The 19,443-nt window shown below is 50.6% G+C and overlaps 1 protein-coding gene across 2 annotated transcripts in view; it reads left to right on the top strand.

Moving 5' to 3' along the window:
* Positions 1-19,443, top strand: part of KCNN3 (potassium calcium-activated channel subfamily N member 3) — a 73,206-nt gene extending 53,763 nt beyond the window's left edge. Inside the window, exons 5-8 of one of the 2 annotated variants that reach the window (XM_065574373.1) lie at positions 4,112-4,222; positions 10,488-10,615; positions 10,898-10,967; positions 13,845-19,443. In XM_065574373.1, coding sequence (XP_065430445.1) covers positions 4,112-4,222; positions 10,488-10,615; positions 10,898-10,967; positions 13,845-14,141 — 606 coding nt within the window. In that variant the 3' untranslated portion in view covers positions 14,142-19,443. The remainder of the gene's footprint in view (positions 1-4,111; positions 4,223-10,487; positions 10,616-10,897; positions 10,968-13,844) is intronic. The other variant, XM_065574374.1, reaches the window with a different exon arrangement.

The raw sequence follows: 19,443 nt of genomic DNA, 5'->3' as shown, positions 1-19,443 counted from the left end.
ATTGAATCCAGCTCTCAGTGAGGCCATAGCTCAGGCAATGGAAGAATCCTGGCAAGCTTGCAGCAGCTCCATGGGGGCTCCAGGTGGCTGAACGGCAGCTCTCAGGGGTGTGGGTTTTTCACAGAGGTAGGGCAGTCGACGTTTCAGTGATAGACCAGGGCTCAGCTTGCTCCCCTAACACGGTTCCGAGCACACACAGCGTCAGGTATTTCCAAGCCCAGCCCTGTTTCATTCCAAGGGTTCCTCTTCCGTCATCACTCTGCTTCTCTCCACTCTGCTGCCCGGACTTGCCTGCCTCCCTTGCAAGACCCTCTCCTTTATGGGCTGCATCTGCTGCTCCTCCTAGCTCCTGAGTGGGACTAAGGGTGGGATCTAGTGCATCAGGCTGGAGCAATGCTGTGGGAGCCACCCGCTGGCTGGCATGGCCTGAGGGACCATGCCAAACTACTGAGAGGCATGAATTTGCTCCACTGGCCGACCAGTTCACAGATTTTCCAAGTTCTATGAGAGCAACTGGTTCCCCCTCCTTCTCCTGCCCCTAGAATCCCAGGCTCGCCGGACTCTCAAGAAAGATAAATTTCAACATGCCAGAAACTACCCCTCAGTGTCTGTGTTTTAGTCCTGCCTCCATGGTGAGCTCCTGCTGCTGTTGTGCTGTGCCAGCATGCTCAGACCTTTTTAATGCAGCTCCCCTGGGGAGCATTCACTCGCTAGCCTGGGAAAGTACTTTATCTGGCTGCTGTCACAGTAACGCCAGCCAAACGGGAGGAGTGTGACACTTCCCAGCAAACAGCCAGAAAATGAGTCTGTTAGCGCCTGCCACAGCCCCTGGTGCTTCCTGCCACAGCTGACAGATCAGCCCCTCTGCTCAGCCAGCCGCGGTGGAGGAGAGCAAGCAGCATCTTCTGGCGTGTGAGTGCCTGCAGCTGGGAGGAAACGCTCCCCAGCTGAACAGAAGCAACAGGGGTCAGGCTTAGGTGTGAGTGAGGCTAAGCATACAGGGAGCCGGGTGCCAGGGAACCTGCCTGCTCAGAGCCACCCTGCTGATGAGGGAGTTAAGCTGGCTGCCTCTCCCCATCCTCTCAAAAAGGAGAGTTTGTCACAGGCACCCAATGGCCTAGTCTGAGTTTAGCAGGCGTAGTCCCAGAACAGTGGGGACCTGAGTACGCCCCTGCTTTCCTGAGACCCAGAGGATTGTATAGCGCCCTCCAGCGTGGTTAAATATGCTGTGAATTACATCGGGGACCCACCTATGCTGCCTATCACAGTCTAGCCTACTGTTCTTTGAGCCCCAGGGGCTCATGAACCACAAGGAGCCCTCCAGTGCAGCCCCAGCCATTCCACTCCAGGGAACACCTGTCAGCACAGGTGAGGGATCACAAAACGCCAGCTGCGCCTCAGAGCCTGCTTCTACCGACTTGCGCTAGGGGGCTCAACCCACCAGTGCAGCCATTACAGCTCAGGCTGGGACGCAGACTCCGAAGAACTGTCCTGGGCTCCAGCCCAGGCCTGAACACCTGCCCAGCTGTTCGTAGTGCCAGGCGTGAGCTCCATGAGCCAGGCTCTGAGACTTGCTACTCCAGGTTTTAAAACTCAGTGTAGACATGCCCATGAATAACAGGGGAGAGACCTTCTGTTTTCCCATCGGTGAGCTGTTTCCTTCGAGGATTAGAGAGATTGGGTTATCTCTAGTGGAAAGAGCACGTGCTGGGAGCCAGGAGCTTCTGAGTTCTAATCCTCAGGCTAACAGCGACTCCCTGAATGACCTTGGGTGAGTCCCTGCCTCGCTCTGTGCCTCGGTTTCCCCATCTGTAAAATGGAGGTGAGCACACTCCGCTCTCAGCAAGGTTGTGAGGTTTAGTTCGCTGTCTGTTCGGAAGATGAAAGGGGAAGAGAATGAAAATGTAAGAAATGTGGATATCGTTATCCCCCTGCTCCCTTTTCTAACCAGAGCGTCTTGATACAAGCCCTGGCATCTCAGCAGATCCCAGGCTAATGCACACAACATCCCTGAGTGCAGTCACTTTCGGGGTGGAGGGTGAGAATTAACTGCACAACAGCCAGGGAAGGAAGGAAATGTTTCCCCAGTGACCCCGGGGCTTACGAATCATGCCAGGTCCATGGAGAACGGACCGAGCCTCCATCACTTCCAGGTGAGGGCTGAGTCCTCCTGGGGGTTCCAGCGAGTCTGTGGTCTGATTTTCAGAGGGGTGGAGCCCGGAAGCTCCCCGGGGGCGCTGCACTTGTCCCCCCAAGCTCTGAAAGAGAAGCCAGGGGTTATTGTGAACCTGAGGCATGGCCTGAAAACCCACCCCCTCCATCTGATGGAAAGTCCTGTCTGGAGGAGCGAAGGCAGGTAGTCCCCAGGCACGGATGCCTGGCGTATCTGCAACGTTCAGACGTGCACTCTGTAAAAGACATCAGCCTGGTGTTAGAGCCAGGGTGGGTCTGCAGAGCTCAGACACCAACATGATGGGCACGGCAGAAGAGAAGAACAATAGCAAAAATCGCTTGCAGCAGTGACCCGGCCCCGAGCTAACCTCACAGCCAAGGGCAGATGTCCAATCCCAAGCTAGACTGGGCGAACCAGAAGAACCTTCACTCCAAGGGAACAGAGGGAATGAAAAGTGTACGTCCAGAGCCTTACAGGAGAGCTCAGACCGGGATGTTTGTTAATGATTTTTAAGGAATGAAAGGTCGCTCTCCAAGGTCACGGTCTCTGCCAGGCAGCACAAGGGAGGCGGTCTCATTCCCACACAGGGAGACTCGGGCAGACGCTCTCACTCTATCTCTAACACATGCACCGATTCGCTTTCAGGTTGGCACCTTTTGCTTTCAAAGCCAAATTTATCCAGGAGATAATAGCTACCAACGGGGCTCTCCGCTTGCCAAATGGAACATATCCTGACTCAACCGGGCACAGTTCCTACTGTAATTGCTTGGTAAAAAGGAGCTACCAGCTGTCACCGTTTAGGGGGAGGGAGAAAGTGATTCACATGATCTCATTTCTGTGCCGAGCCTCATTGTAGTAAAAATGGGTAGCTGACTACCGTGCAGGGTGGCAGCAGCCTTTTCTAAAGGAATCGCTTAGGAAGAGCCAAGGAGAAGGTGCCAGCTTCAGCTGTGCCAAAAGCATAGGCGGGTTTCTTTTTCTCTGGAGCTCCATGAGAGAAAACAGAGATTGAGAGAGAGCGAGGGAGCGTGCCTGCAAACCTGCTGGGGTGTTTGAGCCATCCTCTTCCCAGCCACGTGGCCTGCAGCCTAATACAGGCGACACCCAAAGGGCTTCCTTCATACCTCTCACAAAGGAAGCTATTTTTTAAATAACAAAGGGTTTAGTCAGGCCAGTAAGTGTCATTATTCCCATTTCACAGATGGGGAAACTGAGGGGAAGGAATATGCTGCCAAGGTCACACAGTGAGTCAGGGTAAGAAACTCAGGAGTCCCGGTTGCCTGCATTAACAATCCTCCCACAGCAGTGAATGGAGCCCAGGAGTCCTGGCTCCTAGTCCCCCTGGCTTAGTTGTGAGCCTACACTCCCATCCAGAGCTGGGAACAGAACCCAGGAGTCCTGACTCCCCCCTCTCCCACCCCCGCTCTAACCCATAAAACAGACTTCCTCCAGGAGCCAGGAATGCCCCCTAATCCTGATGCTCGCCTCCTAAAAACAGTGGGGCCAGCTCCTTAGCTCAGGGGCACTATGCCAACTGCACCAGCTGAGCTGGAGTATTGAGTGCAGCTTCTAAGTGTCTTGGGAGGGTCAGGAGAGGGCGACGGTTTCCTGATGACCCCCTGCCAACCAGCAGCATGGTCCAGTAATTACACAAACAGCCGCTCAAGGACACATGTCCAGCACTGTAGGCAGCTGACCCCATGGAATAATTAAATAGATGACCTGCTGCACAAGGGGGTGGGGGGTGAAGTGTAATTAATGTATGTAAATGGCTGGGATGGGGCTGCGGCCATGCAAAGCACCATCACTACACAGTTTCATCCCAAGCGTCCCTCTGCGGGAAGGCAAGTGGCATTTTGGAAGTAGGAGGGGACCGCTCGCTGCTCCACGATTAACTCTTTGCCTTCTTCTCTCCTGCCCTTGCTTTTCCCACGGCAGGGGGCTGGCTGCACTGCCCTGGTGGTGGCCGTGGTGGCCAGGAAACTGGAACTCACCAAAGCTGAGAAGCACGTGCACAACTTCATGATGGACACTCAGCTGACGAAGCGGGTAAGGTGCTCCAGGCAGTGGGGTGTCTGTCACGGCTGGTTGGGGTTAAAAATCCCCAAATGTAACCACAGGAAACCTTAAGCTAGCTGGTATAAATCCACTTTGATCTCAATGGAACTATGCTGCTCTAGGCCTGCTGAGAGTCTGGCCAGACCCTTCTCATCTTGTAAACTAGATTGTGACATCACAATGAGACCGGACATTGATCCGGGAGGAGAAAACTTGCCTGTACCCAGAAACTCCGCAAGCATCAACAATGCTGGCTGAAGGGGGCCGCTGGCCATTTGCACTTTAAGCTTTTCTTGAGCCCTGACAGAACAATATCATTGAATGCTGCAGTGTTTCTGTTTCCCCACATTTCTGCAGGAACGTTTTCCTCTCCAAAGTGCCCTTCTCTAAATCATTTCCCCCCTTACCCAGGTAATTCCCCACTCCAGGTAATTTTCCTCATTTCCTTATGGAAGTGGCTAATTAAAATGAAAAACCAAAGTCTCCTCTCTGGGGCAGAGCTGAAAAGATCACTGAGCTGGTGCCCTGGTGCAGGTCGGCCTGCAAAGACAGCACTCAGAGGGGAAAACGCTGCTGTAGAGCAGGCAGAGATGTGTCCATCACAGAGCAATGGCGCACAGTAACACGTCAGGAGCTGTTTCTTTAAGGTACAGCTTTTGTGACAAGTTTTCCCAACACTTCTGTCTGCATGAAGATCACGAATATTTTTCCCAAGAAGGATCCTGAAACACCACCGCCACCAGTGTCAAAGCCCTGCTGTGCTCAACAGGTCTCTGTCAGCCTGCCGCCCATTGGGAGCTTCATTAGAAACTGAGCTCGGCTTTAATCCGCTGCAGCCCGAATTAAGCGTGGAGTGATTTTTATTGTGGAGTCGTAGCAATGCATGCCCAGTTGGCCCTGCAGCCCCGTTTCACTGGGGAATTATTCATGAGAGTTGAGCTGCTTTGCTTTGCATCCGAAGAAGTGGGCTGTAGCCCACGAAAGCTTATGCTCACATACATTTGTTAGTCTCTAAGGTGCCACAAGTACTCCTGTTCTTTTTGCTTTGACTATAAATTGTGTTGGCGGACGGCTTTTTTTTTTAAAGGAGAATATACAGAGGTCAAAAGGAAAGTTCAGGGACATATTCCTCTGCTGTCGATACAAAAAATACAGCCTACTTCACGCTACAGTGGCACGGCAACAGCTGGAGCATAATAGAAAATAAATTGTATAAGCCGTACATGGTCTGAATGCTGTGCAGGCTTGGAAGAGGAGCTGTCAAGTCTGTAATGAGCAAGTAACACCAGCTCTCTCTGTCTGTCTTCTGCTCCCAAAATCTGCCGTTTACAAGGGACTTAGGAAAATCTGGAAAGCCCAGCTGTGCACCCGAGCAGAGGAAGTGCCACAACCCTGTCCTTTCCCCTCTCAGAAGGGGATCCTCCTCTTCATCTCTCCAGAGCAGGCCTATGCCGACTGGAGGCACAGTGCTTATTTACATGCTTTGGATCCCAGCTGGGCAGGGCCCAATGATCGCTCAGAGGTTCTCTGCACTTCAGCAGCAGGGCAGCATTTCCGACAGCTGCCCATCCAATGACTAGTCGTTCTTTATGCTGGGATGGTCCCCACTGTGTACTAGGCACTCTACAGACACACAGGAAGACACTGGCCCTGCTCCCAAGATCTCATGATCAGAAACGCTCAGACAGACTGTAAGGCCGAAGGGATACCTACAGCAACTGAGCCCTCCAGGGCTGAGAGGGCCACAGAGCCAAGGACTAAACCAAGGAATCCATAATACAAACAGAGAGCATGATCCATTCATTATAAAAGGTAGTTTTGTTTACTGTACGTTTCAAATCCTTTGATAGGACTTATTCTGCCTTTGCTGTAGGAGCAGTGGAAAAGTCTCCTGAAGAATTAGTTCTACGTGAACTAGATATTCTGTTCTTTAGAGCCATACTGGCGGGTTGGCCAGCAGAGGGATTCAACAGAACATCGAATCCGGGGCTTACCACATTTTGGACTAACTTCTCGGTTGGTATAAATGGGTGCAGCTCTGTTGACGTCAGTGGAATTTCATCCATTTACACCAGCCTAGAATTTGGCCCCATGTCTCTGATTTCCAGTCGCTGCTCCCGACAAGGGCTGGAGGGAAAGCCGCAGAGCCAGCAGCTTTTCCCACTCAGGGCAGTGCAGGGATTTCGGTGACGCTCCCCTCCCCTCATGGGACCTTCCAGAGGCAAACCAGGAGGTCAGGTGCCCTTGTTAATGGTGGCCTAGCGCTCGCAGACCCCACTCGCACCTCTGCCCGGGGGAGTTCCTTCCGAAAGCCAGAGGAGCCCTCGTGTTGAGCTAGAATGATGCATAGACCAAGCCAGCCTGGAGCGCAGCAGGTAGCATTAGGTTCTCACAGCTGCAGGGGAGTCTAGCCAGGGAGCCGCTCCACGAGGAGAGGATGGAGTCAGCGCAGTTACACCTCTCGCCGTGAGGAGTCAGGTTCACACTTGTATAAATAGGTGCAACTCAACTGAAGCGAAGGGAATTGCTTACACTAGGGTTGAATTTGGCCCATTGACTTTTCATGAGTCAGAGTGGATGATCCTTGCAAAGCATGCTGAGCTAATCTTTCCACTTACACCAGTGTGGCACTAGTGCAACTCTCCTGACTTTAGCCGAGTTACACTACAAACTTGTGCTGGTGTAACTATGGAAAATCTACACCGCCTCGCCCCTGGTGCACACAGCTGCTGCCTCTCGGGGAGGCGGAGGTAGGTAGTGTCTCCACTAAGCTCTACGGAGGAGCAGCCGCACCAGTACAGCGCTGTGAGTACAGACAAACCCCTAAGCCTGGATTTCACCAGCATGAATGAGAGAGTTGCTCAGAGGGGAAGAAATCAGTGAGGACCCAGTCTTTGCAGCCTAGCCATGGAACTGCACTAGAAATCTGGCAGTGTATAATCACTTTATACCCTGTGGTGACTGTACCTAATGTCATTTCAAATGTGAGTGGCGCCAGCAATGTTTTGTACGAGTGAGATGGCAGTGAAGCAAAGGTAGGTACATGACTTTGGACTGGCTCAGCGTCACGACTTGGAAACTCAATTTTCAAATGTGTCCGGATCCTGTGGAGATGTAGCAGTAGAGGAGATCGAGACCACGAGCAGGGAATTGAATTGAAACTGTCAGAGATGAAGAACGTTACACAAATCTTGAGTGCGATGCAGTGCCCACTTGCTGAAGAGAGGGAGAAATCTAGGAGGAAAACCAGATACCTCCCATAAGCAGCAGAGAACGGAAATGATCATCTTCATAGCCAGGGACTTGGGGCAGTCAGAAGAGCAAAACTAGCTTCCTCTGTGCTCATTTTTAAGGGATTTTAAAACATGGTGAAAAAATAAGCCGGTAGGTTGATGTGGGACGTATTTTTCCAAGGACCATGCAGTGGATTGGTCCCTTTTGGTGATAAAACCGGGATTCTGTTATAAAGCAACAAACCCCCTGAAGTGATGGTTTGGAAGGAAAACGGAGGAAGCCTAATTGTCCATGCACCCTCCTTACAGCTTCTTTTCTGGTCTCTCCATTCTCCTCACTAGAGCAGCGCCCCGTGTTACTTGCCCTCTGCCCCATTCCCCAACCCTCACGTATTTTTTTTTGTTAAATATGCTCTAGGACCTACAGAAATCAAAGGCAGCTACAGATAAAATCCAAGAGGAAAATCTGGTGGAAACCTAAGAACCCCCTGAAAAGTTTAGGGATAAAATTGTCATACCCCACAGAATATCCCGGGATCTTGGGGAGATTCTGGTGCCTCCCTCCTTCCTCAGGAAATCTGCACTTTCCTCCTTTCCATCCCTCCCAGCCCCAGTGTCACTGCGAAGAGACATTTGTTTCTGCAGGGTGCCCATTCTGAGCTCGAGTGTCTGGCAAGGGAGGAATGTCTTGCGAAGAGCAAGCTGCCAACAGGGTGTTGTGCAGGAAATGCAGAGTGCCTGCCGTGCAGGGAGACCACAGCCACAGTGGCGTTTACGGTGACATAAGCGATACAAAAAGCAAACAGTGGTTAAAACCTGTTCCTTCTCCTCCTGTGGCTATTGATCTGCTGGCTTTGGGCCAGGTGGACTGTGGCCAATTCATTTCAAAGCAAGCACCAAAGCGGCCGTTTAACAGCAGACTCTTCAAGCCAGGTTCATGCACAGACTCTCTCGGCCCGAACCACCAGCAGGGGGTTAGTAAATTCAGTGATGTCCGTGTGGCACTGTGGTTTGTACGTGTGTGTTCGCAGGTGGAGGATCCTGTTTTCCCACACCTGACAGCCCGGCCTAGCCACGACGAGAGCACGTGGAGTCCTGATTTAAGAAATACCTGGATTTGATTACTCTGGGCACAACCACCAGCCTAATGTGAAATTGAATTATAAACCCATGTATGGAAAGTGCAGTACTTGGGGGTGGTAGAAAGAAGAGAGCCCTGGTTCATTCTCTCGCCAGCACGGGCAATGACAGAACAGGCCTGTGTTCAGGTGTGACCTGCTACCGGAGACAAGTAAACCTGGGAAGCACGTGCCCGAGAGTCACTAACATCTGACGGCTGCTGGGGGGGGTCTCAGTCAAGTCCCTAGTGGACAAGTGGCCATAACAAAAGCAAACGATTGGCTGGTTGGCAGTCTCAGCAGCGAGGCCAAAGACGGAGTGAGCCATGAAGACTGCTGCCCCACGGCCAGTCCCTCCAAGCGGTGGCGACGCACTAGCACAAGAGACTGGAGGAAGCTTTCACTTGCACTGCCAGTTCTGTAGACAGAGGACCCGAGTCTCCCAGGCTGTTGGTTACTCACACAAGGTTGTGTATAAAAATCCCCCTGGTACTCACAACCTCTCTTTGTTCTCCTGCCCCAGAACCGTAGCAATCTGCAATGCTTTTGGAAATGTCTGAGCAGTGGTTATCTGTGCTTAAACTCCCGACACAGAGCAAAACATGCAAAACCCAAAAGGTAACAGCTAATTACAAATCAGTTTGTTTTTCCTGCAACCAAGGAACGCTTCCCCTGCTCTTTTCACTAATTACTCAAGATGTCTGTGTTTAAATGAAGACTTTGTCCCTAGCCGTCTGGATCCTGTTGGTCTGTCTCAAATCGGTGGTGCACTGAGTGATATCAGCCGTTTCCATGCCATCAGCAGGAATATGTGGCTTTATTGCATGGAGAGGGCGCTGCAAAGGGGAAAAGCTCTGGCTTTATTCATTGGGGATAAGTACAGGAAACTGCAGTGGTGCTGTCCCCATTTCCAGTGTAACCAAACCTACCTGTGTGTGAAACAGCTGTCACAATGGTTTGGCTACCGTGGGGAAGGAGCAGCTGGCACGGGGGGTGGATTCCTCTCTGCACGTGAGGCATGTTCACACCGGCGGCCGATACAGAATCCATGCCCCCTCGGGGACAGGGGTAAATATCCGCCAGGCAAGGTTCCCTCTAATTTTTTACATCCATGTGCAGAATTAATTTTGTTATGTGCACCAAAATGGAGGTGACGTGTGGTGGGGGTGGGGCCAAGGGGTTCACAGTGTGACGGGGCTCAGGGCTGGGGCACATGGTTGGGGTGGTGGAGGGCTCTGGCTGGGGGTGCGGGCTCTAGGGTGGGGCCAGGGATGAGGGGTTTGGGGTGCAGGCTGCCCTGGGGCTGCGGCAGGGAGAGAGGCGCCTCTCGCACCTGCGTGCCTCTTGATAGCCTGCTATGTGCCCACGCAGCTTAGAGGGAACGTAGCTGCCAGGGACGCTCAGTGGCATGTGGGGATGGCCTGGAACTGGTTCCATGAAGAACGTGGTCCTGCCCAGAACAGGGTAGACCGTTGCACATTTAGGTGCAAGGTAAAAACCGAGGGGCAGGCTAGGGAGTGTGTGGGAACCCAAACAAGAACACTGCTGCGTGGTCCCGAATCCACTCCTGCCTCACCTGCAAAGTGTCCAGCAAAGCACCTTGTCAGCATAAGGAGGAGCCCACTCATCAGATCTGCCCATTCGCCACCAACCCTCTTTCTTACCCGTCACTCTGGTGAGCAAGGGCTCGATCCTGCCAAGTGCCAAGCAGTGCTGTAAGGTGCCGAGTGCCCTCAGTTCTGACTGACTTTCATGGAGGGGAGGGTGCTCAGCAGCTTGTAGGACCAGTACAGACCAATCCAAACCATTGCCCCAGGCCTAACGTACAAGATACTGCATCCCATATGCTCGCTGAGCCAGGTGGAGAAACTAACCTGCAACTGGCTCTCCACTTTTGTCTTGCAGATCAAGAATGCTGCAGCCAACGTCCTTCGGGAAACGTGGTTTATCTACAAACACACAAAGCTGCTAAAGAAGATTGATCATGCCAAAGTCAGGAAGCATCAGAGAAAGTTCCTTCAAGCCATTCACCAGTAAGTGGAATCCACTCCAAATGGCGACCAGAAAAACAGTGGGGTGGGAGAGAGAATGACCAACATGGTCCAGACCTCGATGTTCTAGCTCCGTTCATAGAGAAGAAAATCTGAGCAATTTTCCATTTCCTTGCCAGATGCCATTCTAAATATGCTTGTCTCTTGTGACCCATTTGTTGTGTGGGACTAATCCCAGCTGGATTTCCAGAGCAGTTAATGCTGATGGAGGGACCAGCACACGGAAAAAGGACATGGCTGTATCAGCGTTTTCTTCTTCCACAGGCTGCGCAGTGTGAAGATGGAGCAGAGGAAGCTGAGTGACCAGGCCAACACGCTGGTTGACCTTTCCAAGGCAAGTTTCTGAAGTTCTCTCCGAGGCCCACAGGGCTGCAAGCCTTTCATCTACATTTACTGTATAATCAATCAGTCGGAGCTGGCTGAACGCAATAGACAAAAGGTCAAACACTAGGCATCTGGAAATGACAGTTGGGGTATTACTCATACGCTGCAGCAAGGGATAGGGCCCCTGTTTGTAGCTGTTACTGCACTCGGAGATTGGGGCAGTGTAGATTCTAACAGAGGCTGGAGTTGGATAGGTACAATAGTATTGTGTCTCATCTCTGGAACGGGAGCAGCTGGCACAGATGGGGTGTGCCAGTTCCCTTTGCAACCCACACACAGCAAAGCAGGATCTGGGATCAATCGTTTAAGGTCAGGCTTCTCAAAGGGGCTTTAGGCAGAGAGGTGCCCAATTCCCGCTGAAAGTCAGCAGCAGCTGGACTAGCTCAGGCCCTGTTGAAAATGACAGCGTAAAACATTAGCCAAAGACGCTCTTCATCTGAAGACAAAATTCTGGTCAATTCTCACCCGGGCAGACAGGGGCTTATCCCTGAGACCGAATATCAATGGAGCCGCAGCAGCGTCGCAATATGCATGTCTTCAAAGAACTGCAAGAGCTAAAAGCTCCCAGGCCTGGCACGCCCAGCTGCTCCATTGGCAGGTTCAGATGTGAGGAGGACATTATTTCTGGTTACTCTCATCTCGGTCCCGGGTTAGATTTCGTAGCAGCGGGAAACCTAGTTGGAGAGCCAGACTAAGAGCTCAGTGTTCACGTGCGGTGTCCTGCTGGGAAGAAGATTTAATTTAGGGAGCAGCTTGGCGCTTCCTCTCCCTGACAAATAGAAGTTGGGTTGCTGTCAATGCGATGGCTTGTCTCTACGGCGGAGATGGGCTAAGACAGTAGGTCCCCAATGGGGATTATCCTTATGATGCAAATATCAGTGTCCCAAATTACCCACAAGCAACTCAGGAACTACCCACACAGCAGTGTAGCCTAAAACCAGGGGAAGATCCGGTCCAACCCAGAAAGCAGGTCCCTCTTCTGTTCGTTGCTATTGTATTATGAGGGTGCCCAAAGGCCTCACTCAGGATGAGGGCCCTGTTGTACTCGGTGTTGTACAAACACAGGTGACGTCTTCATGGCCTCCAGGGCTCTCAGTGCAGAAGATGAAGGGCTAGAGGTGGAGGCAGAACACATGCAAATACCTGTGGGGTGATAGGCACAGCTGACGCTGGGGATCAGGTTTAATCATCTCCGCAGCGTGCAGATGGATCGTAACACAGAACAACTGCGGAGCATTAGCCAGAGGCGAAGCTGCGCAGGCTGCTCGCACCGCTAGTAAATAAATCCAAGTATCTGACACAATCAAGCCTAGGCTGAGTCCTGCCAGAAAAGAGTTAAATCAGACAGTTCCAGCTGCTGCCAGTGTGTGCACCTTGCAGCCGAGAGGTGAACTCTGATGTTCTGCTGATCAATGTCTTTCTTACTGGGATGCTGTGGACCAGCCAGAAGTCTCACATCTTTCGTCTCTGTCCAGGCTTCCCCCGGCATTCAGTCACCAGGCAACGAATGAGAAGAGCATAGCATCTCTCTGGTAAAAACCTGTTAAAGGAAGAAACTCGTTAGAGCAAAATCCTGTAACAGGCTTTTCTTTTAACGGGTCATTGATTCATTTTAAAGACTTCTCTCTTGATTTGGAAAATACGCTTGTGCCTCGCTACACAGGAAACATCTTCACTTATTGACTCAGCACTTTTGTTGCAATTTGCTCTGTTGCACTGGAAGTTCAGTCTCTGAACAGAGATTTCCCTCTTCCCAGTATCCATGTGAAAAGGCTTCACTGTTCACACACTGCTCTATTTGTTACAAGTATTGGTTTAGCTAGGTGCAACTGTGCCCGAACTCCCTCTAATCAAACTTTCACCTCCCTGCTGTAATTTTCCCTCTATTCTATTCTTTCTTCTCTTCTTTTAGCCACCTGTATTTGTCTGTTCCCATCTCTATTTTATGAACAGCATCAGAATCACAAGGTGGAGGTGTGCAGAAATCAATTCACTGAGGTTGCATGGGTGCGCACCCATGTCAGACCACACCAAGAACAAAAAAGACCAAATGTGATGGAAGACTCTGTAATTTCCAACAGAGCTGGTATTTCCATACGCCAGATTCCAGAGAGGCTGCCTTGCCTAATGGTTAGAGTAGGGGCAAGCCCAACTTTGCTACTGCCTCACCGTGTGACCCTGAACAAATCAGTTCCCCTCTAGGCGCCTTAGACAACACTTACTTTTGTGAAGTGCTTTGAGATCTTTCCATGGAAGGTGCTACCTGAGTGCGAAGCAGCATTGTTATTTAGATCTAGTCCTACATGTTCTGACTCTGATGATTCCAAGCGTTCCCAAAAGACAGCAGCCAGTTTTAATTTCTTAATTTTTGGCCATTAGCTGGTTAGGAGTTGCTCAGCTGGGAGAATGTTCTGTCCTTAATCTTCCCGGGATTTGCCAACAAGATGTATTTTCAAGGTTTCTACAGCTGACAGCTCGGCGGGACAGAGAGTCAACATCCAGCGTTTGCCCTTTAGCTTTCACAGGGTGAAATGTTTTCTTCTTAGTCCCAGTACAGAACTCTCGGCCTCTGAGGCTTCACTCCAGGGTTAGCCAGCTTGCTGCTCTCCCCAGCCCATCAGAAATGCAACCAAAGAGATTCTCCCCCAAATATTTCTGAGCTCCAAGAGAGACAGGGCAGGTCTTTCATGTGCAACATGCTGCCGGCTGCTGCTCCATTCTTGCAGGCCTTTGCCAGCTCAGCTGTAAACAGGGCTTTTACCTCCCACGTGTTCTGGTTGTGAGTGTCCTTTGCACTAACCCCTGTGATGTCTTCTTTGTCCCCCAGATGCAGAACGTCATGTATGACCTGATCACAGAGCTCAATGACCGGAGTGAGGACTTGGAGAAGCAGATTGGCAGCCTAGAGTCCAAACTGGAGCAGCTCACCACGAGCTTCAACTCTCTTCCCCTGCTCATCGCCGAAACCCTGCGCCACCAGCAGCAGCAGCTCCTGGCAGCTGTCATTGATGCTCGTGGCATCAGTATGGCGGGGGGAACCCCCCAGACGCCCCTGTCCGACAGTCCGATTGGGGTCAGCTCCACCTCCTTCCCAACCCCCTACACCAGTTCAAGCAGCTGCTAAACTGCAGACTGAGCCCCCAAGCCCCACGGAGACAGACAAGAAGAGCTACTTGTGGGTCTTCAGAGTCAAGTCAACTTTCTTCCGGCCCTCTGGCCGCCACAGAACCACCCAGGCCAAGCCAGTGCTGAAAGCATGACCGAACTAACGCCGAGGTTAGCTCAGAGCCCTCGGAGTTCAACAACGCCTTGGAACCAGAAATCCAATCTCTGTTTCGGTGCCTCTACATGCGATGAGAAGGAAGCGGATGTGAGGGGAAGCCTCTGGCAAGGCCCTTGCTGCAGTGTTTGGTGGAGGACAGAAATCCACACTCAATCTCAGGTCTTCAAATAGGAAAAAAAAAAAAAAAGTCCGAAGCACTGAAGCAATGGAGCTGCAACAGAGGGAGAGTACTCCACAGCGCGGGCTGTGAGCCATGGGCAAAGGGGCTGCTTATCTCCAGGGCCTTCCTTCGTTCCCATTCCTCCCAGCCCTGTTCGTTAAGTGTCTTGCCAAGGAAGAGTGGGGGAGGAGGACAATTAGTTTGCCAAGACTGCTATCCCTTTGTCTCCTGCACCTCCCACAGCCCTACCGGGGAACTGCCAATATCTCGCCTTCTTGCACAGGCTCTGAGCTCAGAGGCCCATTTGCCACCCCACCCCCTGCCAAAACACTGCCACATACACACATTTCCAGCTAGGGGAGGGTTCTTCATTTGCTTTATTCTGAGTCTCTTTAGAGGAGTGAGTCCATATTCTGCCTGAAGCCACGTGCTGGAGCGCAGCATTCAGGTGCTGGGCACGGCATCTGGGGCATGCCGGCTTCGCGGGGGTGTTTATCGCTTTACAGGGCGGTTACAGGGAGATGAAACACACTGCAAGTCAATCCAGCGTGGATTGTTAAAAATGCACTGCCACTCCAGTGAAGCCATGCGAGGCATCCGAGTTCCAAGCACCCTGAGTCAGCGGGGCAGCGAGGGTTGCAGAAGCAATGCATTCAGCCAATGGTCAGGGAGGGCTTTGTGGAATGGAACCAGATGGTTCCTCCTGGAGCTGCATCCAGTCCTGTTTGACTGGAGCAAGGGTCACTGCACTGCAGGGCTTTCAAGGGGGCACCCTGCATTCCTCCTGAAAACCCCTCTGAGGAGTAGAAAAAGTTTTGTGGTGGATCTTGAATTACCTGCATCACCCACACACCAGGGGCCACCATTTATAGTCTCAGCAAATAATCCAGTACCTCTCCAGTCCAGGTACTCTTTGAAGAGGCTTCAGAACTGAAAGGTGAAACACCCAGGGCCAATTAGAGAGAGGGTCTTAATGTGTGACATGAATTTAAAAATTCTCCCCCCTGCCTTCAGCTTGTCTGACAACAATGACATTCTACTAGCTCAAACAGTGCTTGACCTAACCATGAGGTTGCTTTAATGGGAGGTAGTAATCGGGAGAAACAGAAAAGAATGTTGATTAGGACACTTCATCGGTTTAAAACAAAAGACGAATTCATTGCAGTGATTCTGTTGGGTCTTGGTAGATAGCAGCAGAACCACCCGGGGTAAATGATGCAATGTGCGGCTTCACAGGCAGCTAGACCAGTGGTTCTCAAACTTTTGTACTGGTGACCCCTTTCACATAGCAAGCCTCGGAGTGCGACCCCCTTTATACATTAACAACACTTTTTTAGAAATGTAACACCATTATAAATGCTGAAGGCAAAGCGGTTTTGGGGTGGCGGCTGACAGTTCGCGACCCCCTGAGGGGTCCCGATCCCCAATTTGAGAACCCCTGAGCTAGACAGATATCCACAGCCTGGGATGCTGCCCTTTATGGCCATCTGCTGGGGGAGCTGCCTTCAACAGCAATGGTCAGGAGTGGGGATGGACGCGCGAGTTACCACCACTGGCTGTGGGAGAGGACAGTCCATGAGAGAGAGATGGCTAATCTTTGCTGGTTGTCACCTCCCAGCTTCCTCTGGGAACTAAAATGTTCCCTTCTCCCTCTGACATTTTCACTTCTTTAAAAACTCTTTGTTCAGCCCCAGCTCCTGCCTTTGTTGTTTTAATGCCTTGTCTGGTCTTTGTTCAGAGTCCTGGGGGCAGCCGCAAGGCGCTGGCTTTCTTTCTTAGAACTCCGGGATGGGGTTGGCTGCTCTCAATGAAAACTCAGCAGAGGATATTTATATATTTTTAAACGGATGAAGTAACCATGTAATTACTCTGTGCTATTAATTACACATCACCCAGCGGTGTCTACTAATTGTACTGAAAGTCACTCTGTTACTCCAGGCATACTTAGCCTGGAAACTTCTCCTCTGTAACTCTCTCACTTCTATAAAGAACACTGGATTCCATAGGGACCTAGGCAGGGATCTATCAGCAGCAGAGGGGTTTACATGCAAAACTCTCCTTGTTGCTGCTGGTAGGTCAAACCCTACACTGAAACCATCCCTAGTTGGAGAGAGGAATATGCCTTCTTCCCACCCGCTCTAACGCTGGTGGCACAACGGTATTGCTCTGCTGCATATTGTGGCAGAAATACCAAGGGAGTTCTGCTAATAATGCCCTAGTACCACAGAGGTCTGAGTAACCCCGTCGGTAACGCAGGAGCAAAATGAGCCTCCATAAACACAATTGACCGAGGTCAGGAGGGAAATTATACACCCTCCGAAGAAGTACTGCAGAGGCAAGGCAGGATGTTACACAGCCCCATGCCAGCAGGAACAAGGGCACCGTGGACACCTTTCCATCAGCCCCACCCCACTAATGCGCTTAGTGTGGACATATGCAATCGACTGTATAAAATAGACCTAATTTTGTAGTGTAGACATACCCTCAGAGGGTTTCCTGCGCCAATAGCCATGGTACTCCTCACTCAGCACATCTGTCACCATCTTGAGAAGCCAGGGCTCGCACACCCCTTTCCATGGCGGGAGAGGTTTTTGGTTTATAGCCAAACCATTGCTTGGCCTGTCACCCTCACCGTCGTAGCCATCAGGCCTTTCTCCTACTTCAGGAGTGCTTCCATTTCCACTGCCATCGTTTGAGCCTTGCTCCCCCCCCCCCCCCTTCCCAGCCCTGACTGCATGTGCAGCATTCGGAGCGGAGAGACGGCTATGCTAAGATCACTGCCAGCATCCCTCCACTCTGGCCAGGAGGAGATATTCTAGCCACGGTAGCCATCTGCTCCCCCTTTCAGATACTGTGTAGGCCAGTGGTTAGGTCACTCGCCTGGGAGTCAGGAGCCCTGAATGCTAGTCCTGGCTCTGACACAGACTCGCTGTGTGACCTTGGGCAAGTCACTTCCCATCTCTCTGCCCCCATTTCCCCTCCGTAAGATGGTGAGGACAATGCTTATCCATCTTTATAATGTGTTTTCAGGTCTAGGGATGAGAAAGGCTCTATAAATGCTAACTAGTGTTATAAAGTACACTTGTCTTCATCTCTGGTGGTTCACATAGGACGAAACAACAGCAGCTGACACTGAATCTGTGATATAAGTACTAGCAAGAGACAGAAAAAGAGATCCTCAAGTTTTAGATCACTAAAGGGAGTATTGGTTGCAAAGCATCAGTATCACCAACAGGAAACTTGTGCCTAATAATCAATGTTGGTAAATCCTACTGAATGCCATGAGACTGGAAAATGCCAAATCACTAACAGATTCAAAGCTTTTGTGAGGAATGAAGCATAAGCAGTGAAAGCTTCAATATCACACGTAGGGTATGAGAATTTTTCTACGGGCATAACTGTCTAGTGCAGTGTAATTTCATTAGGATTGATTATTATCTTGACAGAAGTTTCTTGCTGGTTTATAAAGAGAGACAGATACTCAACTGCACTGCCAGCTGGTATCTCTGGTGCTGCCCCAAGCAATGTTCCGTGATTCAGTTGACTGGTCCAGTACTCCAGTTGTCACCACTGCAGTACCAGGCACTACTGTTCCTCTACCCCACCAATTTTGCAGTCCCTCACATTCAGCACCTTAGACAGCAGTCTGGTTAATCTAATCATCAGTGGCAAGCATGTTTGACTCTACCTCTGATACCCGTTTTTACTCCTTTGTTGCCTGCTACCATTGTCCGGGCATTGGTCAAGTTAGTGAGGAAGTGAAAGCAATGATGTTTGCAATGGCATTTAAACGATTCTACAGAGCCATTGCTGTCAGACAGCCTTTGCTAGTAGAAGGATAAGCCAGCCACTGATTATATTAATGAGACAGGCACATCCGTAGTAATACAGCAGAACCTCAGAGTTTCCAACACCAGAGTTACAAACTCACCAGTCAGCCACACAGCTCCTTTGGAACCGGAAGTCTGCAATCAGGCAGCAGCGGAGCCAAAAAAAGCAAAAACTCCTGAAAAACGAAAGGGAAAGCAGCATTTTTCTTCTGCATCGTGAAGTTTCAAAGCTGTATTAAGTCAATCTTCAGTTGTAAACTTCTGAAAGAAGAACCAGAACATTTTGTTCAGAGTTACGAGCAACCTCCATGCCCGAGGTGTTCATAACTCTGGGGTTCTCCTGTATAGTGTCAGTTCCCACAATGTCCTAGGCTTGCCCTGAGTAACTCAGGTGAGTTTTCCTAGATTTACTAAACTGCTTCAACAGGACTCCTTGTATAAACTATCCCTGGCATCTCTCCTATACTGGAAACACCTAACCTGACCTGGAATTTCCCTATGAGTCGCCCATGGGCAAGTCTTTTACAACCAGTCTCCATCTCCCAGTGGCAGGGGGTACCTCTGTTTACATACCTGAGAAAGGCATTCTGGAACCTGCAGTAATGGGCCAGGAGATGACACCCCCTCAAACTGAACCAGAACAAAGGAAGGGAAGAACTGAGGCTGAGGGAGGAAAAGCACAAGAGTAAAATAATGCATCGTTATCATCCCAAAGAGATGCTGACATTCTACAGACAAAAAGCAGTGACAAACCACACGCAAATCAGACTGAACCAGCCAATGCCCACGTTTTATGGTAGATGGAAGGGGAAAAATAACCATTCTCTGGCTCATTCTGAATCTCAGACAGGACCCACCCATCTTCAGCTCATCTCATTTCCTGGCACAGCCTCAGTTTTGCTCCAAGAACCTCTATTCTGCACTGTCCACGAGGGAAAAACCACAAAGCAGCAGAATGCCAGAACGATCGAACATCCTCTTTGCAACTCTCAAAACTGAAGTGTTTATATTCAGACTTAGATGATGGGCATCAATATGGGTTTGCATCTTGCCTCTGTACTGCTTGCTTTTTTTTTAATAATAGGAGAAAAGCATAATAGTTTATTTTAACTATGAAATCTATTGCTATATTATAAAGGGTATTGTAACTTTC

This window comes from Chrysemys picta, chromosome 20, assembly GCF_011386835.1.
Source record: "Chrysemys picta bellii isolate R12L10 chromosome 20, ASM1138683v2, whole genome shotgun sequence".
NCBI classification, from domain to species: Eukaryota; Metazoa; Chordata; order Testudines; family Emydidae; genus Chrysemys; species Chrysemys picta.
Note: the sequence above shows the minus strand (reverse complement) of the source record. Positions and strands in the feature narration are given on the sequence as shown.